The sequence below is a fragment of the Marmota flaviventris genome, chromosome 9, assembly GCF_047511675.1.
Source record: "Marmota flaviventris isolate mMarFla1 chromosome 9, mMarFla1.hap1, whole genome shotgun sequence".
In the NCBI taxonomy this organism is placed as follows: Eukaryota; Metazoa; Chordata; class Mammalia; order Rodentia; family Sciuridae; genus Marmota; species Marmota flaviventris.
The window spans coordinates 98,107,328-98,113,327 of record NC_092506.1 but is presented as its reverse complement, the minus strand read 5'-3'; the positions used below and the strand labels follow the sequence as shown (position 1 = coordinate 98,113,327).

The window sequence follows — 6,000 nt, the reverse complement described above, 5'->3', positions numbered from 1 at the left end:
CCATCTACAAGTGTTGTTGTAAGGGGTCTGGAAAATGTGGCTTTGTGTTGGCTGGGTTCCAGACTACACAGAATGGGAGGGAAGATTCAGAGGCGGGTACGATGGAGTTGAGCTCGCTGAAGCAGTTTCCACTACAGTCACCACCAATGCCCACTCTCTTCTTACCAGTGAAAACACACGAGACAAACACACTGAAAATAAACATTCAGTTCTAGAGTGGATATCTAAGAGAACTTTATTAGCATATCATCACCCCAGAACATATGGTGTGTGTTTACAAAATAGCACAGACACCACCTCTCTCAAGAATCCTGGATGTATTTCACTGTAGAGTTGAGAATTTCCATCCCATGAAGCTCTCTCAGTTGAGCAGTAAACCTGTTGTAATCAGAACACAAAATCCACGTCAGAAATGTCACATTTCCAAGCCATCCCTACCTCATGTGGCAGCTGGCTGGGAACATTAGCCCATCTCTCTGAGTGGGAAGAGAAGTGGCTGTGGCACTGGTGAGCTGAGCCCAAGAGATCAAAGGGAAAGCTCACAGGGAGACCACAGAATGCTGAAAACACTCTTGCTGTGAGTGGCAGGTGTGACAGGCTGATCAGATGGGACCATGTTCTCAGGGACTCCCCAGCATGTTGCCACTTTGAGCTTCTCTTAGCTAATGTGCCCTGCTTTCTGTAGAAGAAAGATTTTATCTGTTCCTTCCATTTGATCAACCAGACAGAACTTGAAAGGACCTCAGATGTTATCGAAGCCAGCCCTCTCATTCTACAGAGGCATTAGAGGTGTGTAGCTGTAAGGAGCCTACCTCCCCTCAGCCCCAAAGGCTCCCTGCTTCTATGCTAGGGGAACACCCTCCAGACACACACACACACACACACCCCAGGATGTTTAAGCACATCAGAACAAGAGCAGAGCAGAGCAGGAACCTCAGCAAAAAGAAGCAATGCACAGAGTTAAAGCCAAGATTTCCTGAGCTGGCTTGCTGGGTGACCTCAGACATGAGTTCTGAATATCTGCTTCTCCATTCTATTTCCTCCAGTGGAAAAATGCTACCCTTACTGGATATTCCTTTGTTTGTTTAGACCCAGGCAATCAATCAACCAACCAACCAACCAACCAAGTAGGAACCTGTTCCGGAAAAGTAAAGAAAAAGAAAGGAAGTTGCTAAAGTTTGGATTTTTTTTTTGTGTGTGTGTATGTGTGTGTGTGTGTGTGCTGGAGATTAAACCAGAGCCTTATGCAGGCTGGGAAAGTGCTCTACCAATTGAAGAGCATCCTTAGTCCTACAGCTTGGACCTGATATGTCCCCCAAAGGCCCATGTTCTAAGAGGCTTGGTTCCAGTCTGGTGCTACTGGAGGTGGTGGAATCTTTAGAAAGTGGAGCTAATGGAAGGAAGTTAGGTCACTATGAGGATGCCCTTGAAGGTGACATTGGGACTCCAGTCCCATCCTGTCTATCTTTGCTTCCTCGCCACCATGAGGTAAACAGTCCTTCTCTGCCAAATGTTCCCACTATGATATACTGTGCCACCATGGGCCCAAAGCCACAGGGCCAAGTGAGCAAGAACTGAAACCTCTGAAATTGTGAGCCAAACAAATCTTTACTCCTTTTAAGTTGATTTTCTCAGGTATTTTGTCATTGTGATGAAAAGCTGACTTACAGAGAGTGAGAGAGGAGGAGAGATGGTGTGAGAAAGAGAGGAAGAATGGGGGCAAGTAAAGGAGAGAAGGATGGAGAGAATGAGGGGCAAAAAGACAATGGCTATAAGTGTGTGGGACCAATGCCTCTTGAGTTGGAAGCTGAGTGTTCCCCAGTTCCTTTGAGGAAGACTTCCTGCAGGGAAGAAACTGCCAGGCCCCACAGAGGCCCAGGCAGAAGGCATGAGGGTTCCCAACAGAACTCCATATGGCATGTGGTCCCTTGCAAAACAGTGCTTGGCTTGGCCCACTCTTTCTGAAATGTCACCAGCATTTGGGATGGCCTGGCTCGGTGGTGGCCATAGTGTACCTGGGCTCAGCTGTACACAGCTTCCCCAGAGCAATGCCTGCATTCAGCTGCACCGCTGAATTCTGCGAGTCGCTACCAGCCAGCTTTAATAGGACCAGCACCAGGTCTGTCTTCAGCAGAGAAGACGCAACCTTGGGTACCTCCATGCAGTTGCCAAGGCAGAGGGCAGCATTGCCCACCAGAATCTCGTCGTCCGAGCTGAGCAGCTTCATCAGAATGCAGAACTCTACAGGGAAAGATGAGAACAAGTAACAAGGAACAAGTTCCTCTGGATCCCCTAAATGGAGCCTGGCAATGGAACATGGAGGGGGGGTGGGCAGGGAGGCAATGGTGGATGCTGAGCTTCCCCAGAAACCCTGGGAAGAATGGGCTCCCTCACACTCAGAAAATGTCCACTGAGTGCTACAACCTCCTCAACTCCTCCTGGTGTCCCTGTGGTATGTCAGGTGCCTAGAACAGCACCCAGCACAACACAGTTGCTGTGTGAATGAGCTGAGTATGCCAGGCAGGTATGCTTTCTCCAAAGTCCCTCCACGCCCCATAACCGTGACAGTCCCACTTGGCAGCCTGAGCGGGAGGCAATGTGCCCACCTCCTGTATCTTCCCTCTGGGTTCCCATCCCTTCATCAGTCACCTGTGGTGTTAGGCTCAGACTCTGTTACTTCCCTTCATCACTAAAGGTTGAAAGTGGTTTGATTTCATTTCCCCTCCCTCTGTGAACGAAGAAAGCTGGTGCTGGGTCAGTTTAAGCAGACTTAGAAGCCATTTCAGTTTAACTTGGGCAGAGGAGAAGGTTTCCCAGAATCCACCCTGTTACCTTGGAGTGGTCTTTCAGCTGGGCCTCCTCCCTGGGCACTCTACCTGTGCACAGCCAAGAGGCTAATGAAATTCTTTCCTATTTGGAGGTGAACTGACATCTTGTTATGCCAATATTGCAGATGGACACAGTTCCCTCTACAGCCTCAAGGTGGAGGAACCTCTGGGATGTGGGTGCCTTGATGAAATCCTCACTTACTTTTATCGAGTCTTATCACTTCTTTCCGCGCTTCGTGATAACTATTTGTGCAGACAGCCAGTGTCTTTATAGCATAATGTGATGCAGTCTGGCCTCCTGTCTAGATTTCAGGATGAAATTAAAAAGTAAAATCAATCTATGATAATTCTTGACCAGAAAGCACAGGAAGAAGTCACAGTAGAGCTAGTGGCCTCCTGAGCTTCTAAGAGAAATTCCACTGAGAATACATGTGCTTCTTGGTGAGCGGGGAGAGACTGTCACTCACATACCCTTCTAATAGCCCATACTTCAGGCAAGAACGTAGGCCTGTCACGTATACCTGACAGCTCTAGAAGGCTTTGAGCAAGTGGCTGAGAGGAGAATGATACAGTTGATAGGCAGATCTACCAAGAAGGAGAGGTAAAGGCCCTCCTGTGTCCTTTCACCTTTTGAGAATGAAGCTGACATTCGTTGTAGAGAACATCATGAACTTGGATCATCGTAAGAGGTGACAAATATCAAATCATAACCCTTAAAACTACCTAAGGCAGGGTTTTTAAAATGCATGTGTGCACGTACAATTTGCTGTGTGAACTTGGGATCTGCAGCCTCTGCCGGGCTACAGAGGTTGTTTAGAGGGAATGACATCATCGTCCAAGGGGCAGCCACAACTGAGACCCACCATCCTGCCCTCTCCACACCTCCTGCCCCCTCAGCCTGGAGTTTAGTGTTGCTGTGCTAACATGCCTGGGCCTCACTGGACACGTGCAGGTGGGATCCAGACACAGCAGCCTAATAATGCACTTTGCCCTTTCAGGTGAACCAGTTGCTTGTTTGGCTCCACTGCACTCATTTCAGAGGGAAATTCCCACATCCTCTGGTCACATGGTGACTCTACAGCCTCCATGTCTCATAAATGGAGTTACATCCAGCAATCTCCAGATAACTATTTAAAGCATCATGAGCCCATGAATAAAATAATTGGCCTGAAAACCTTACAAAAAGCCATTCAAGTTGTCTCATTAAAGGACAGAGGCCACACAATTTGAAGTTAGGCTTGAAGGGTAAGCAGTTTTTTTCTGGATGCATCTGAAGAGCAATTTACTTATTCTTTTGCTGATGTTCAGAGCATTGTCTGGGTGGACAAGCTGAAGAGAATCCCCATTCTGGAAGTTTAAAATCTAGCAGGGATGGCACAGGGGCACATTACTGAACAAAGCCCACCTTCATTCTGCTCCCTGAGTAAAATAACACGCCTGGAAATCTTAGAGGTTGTGACGGTGAGGCCATTTTACCTTCAGGAATTTAATCATTTTCTTCACCACTCCTGTTCTCACAGCCTCCTCGATGATGTTCAGAGAGGAAGAAAGGGTCCGGCTTAGAACACCAGCAGCTCTCTGTGTGAAACAGAAAGATAATGATTAAATGTCTGTTTCAGAAATGCTGACGACCTTTAAAAGTTAACAAGAAGTTTGGCAAGGCAAAAGCAATCATTAGTATCAGAAGCAGAACACGCACCTGGAGTTTTAAACAATGTAATGGCCAAGTCACGCGTGGCAAGCATGGTTATTGTTAATGAAGCTGCGAGGTAGGCAGTTCAAACACTGCCCCCTGGACCACAGAGGCCCCGCTGACTTCAGCTTTACCCAGGATGGACCAGCTCAACTCTGAGAAGGAAAGCCCTCTCTGGTCCCTCCCAGAGCTCCACACCAGCAGGGCCCTCATTAGGAGAGGTTCTGCTTTCTGGATCGATCCTCTCTTTTGAGTTTTCATTTATCCTTATCTTTCTGAATCTTTGTCTTTTTGTTCTACTTTCTGGGAGATTTAATTTACTTCATTTCCCAGCTCTTGTGGCTTTTTAAAAATAATATCAAGTAGTTATTGTCTTATGGGTATAACCACCTTAAATCTTTCTCAGGATGAAACTGATAGTTACTGCTATTTTCTTCTATTTCCTATATATCTTTCTTTCTCTGGGGTCATTTTTTTCTGTTTATCTTTGTTTTTCTATTTGTGTGTGCTTTTCCTAAAATGTCTGATGACCTTAGATGCCCAATCACATTTATGAAAAAAAGCAATAAAGGTGTGTGTGGGCGTGCTGTGTTCATGAGAAGTTTGTTGACAGGCAGGCAGAGACAGGGCACCCTTCAATACTACAAAGACCTCAGTTTTCTCTGGACTTCCAATTTATTAGACAAAAAAGTACAAGACTTAAGTTCTAAGGCTTAAAACAGTGGACAATATGCACTATCCAAGGACCAGATTCCCAGGATGAAGCTGCTGCCCTGCGCAGCAAGCTGGGAAGCACCCAACTGGGACATGCATGGAATTATAGGAAAATCTGACCCAAGAGCTTCCCTGAGGACACAGACCCAGTTTTAGGTCTGAATCACACAGAAAAGCCCCAGGCACTTGAGAATAGTGGTACTGACCACTTTGAGGCGGGTCATGGGCCTCTTCTGAGGCCCCTCTTATAAAATGTATGTCCCTCTTATAAAAATGCACATACACTTGGAATCTACACAATTTCCCAGGGTCCAGGGAACCTGAAGACCCACCACACTTTCATGGAGTTCAGGTTGCTGCGAGTACTTGCCCTAAACAAAGTAGGTTGGATCTTTGTAGGAGAACCATTTTTAAACCCTGGAGCCATTCACCAGCCTACAATCCTTGAAGGGCTAGTTTCCCAGACTTGCCTTGAGTATGAACCTGACTTTTGCTCTAAGTTTTAGGTCCTGCCCTAACAGGTAGGAAAACAGGGCTGAATCTTTCTAACGTAAGAGAAGAACATGCTCTAGGATCATGGCGAGTACCTCTTAAATCACCTCTTAATATTCTTCTCCTGATGCCCTGTGCTAACATAAGCCTTCTCCATCTTGGCCAAATGGCAGGACACAGAAAGCCTTTCTAGCATGTGTTCCCAAAGGGTCCAAACCATTAAGCATAAACAAACTCTAAGATCTGTGGCTTCAAACATGTTTTTCTCAATGA

General features: G+C 46.5%; 1 protein-coding gene across 4 annotated transcripts in view; it reads right to left on the bottom strand.

Annotated features, from left to right (window-relative positions):
• Nucleotides 1-259: 259 nt before the first annotated feature.
• Ttc12 (tetratricopeptide repeat domain 12) overlaps nt 260-6,000 on the bottom strand; it is a 46,931-nt gene continuing 41,190 nt past the window's right edge. For 3 of the 4 annotated variants that reach the window (XM_027930779.2, XM_071617173.1, XM_071617174.1), the window contains 4 exons: nt 4,305-4,406; nt 3,031-3,130; nt 2,016-2,241; nt 260-378 (listed from right to left, as the gene is read on the bottom strand). In XM_027930779.2, the coding sequence (XP_027786580.2) occupies nt 303-378; nt 2,016-2,241; nt 3,031-3,130; nt 4,305-4,406 (504 nt within the window). In that variant the 3' untranslated portion in view covers nt 260-302. Of the gene's footprint in view, nt 379-2,015; nt 2,242-3,030; nt 3,131-4,304; nt 4,407-6,000 lie in introns of those variants that run through there. The other variant, XM_071617175.1, reaches the window with a different exon arrangement.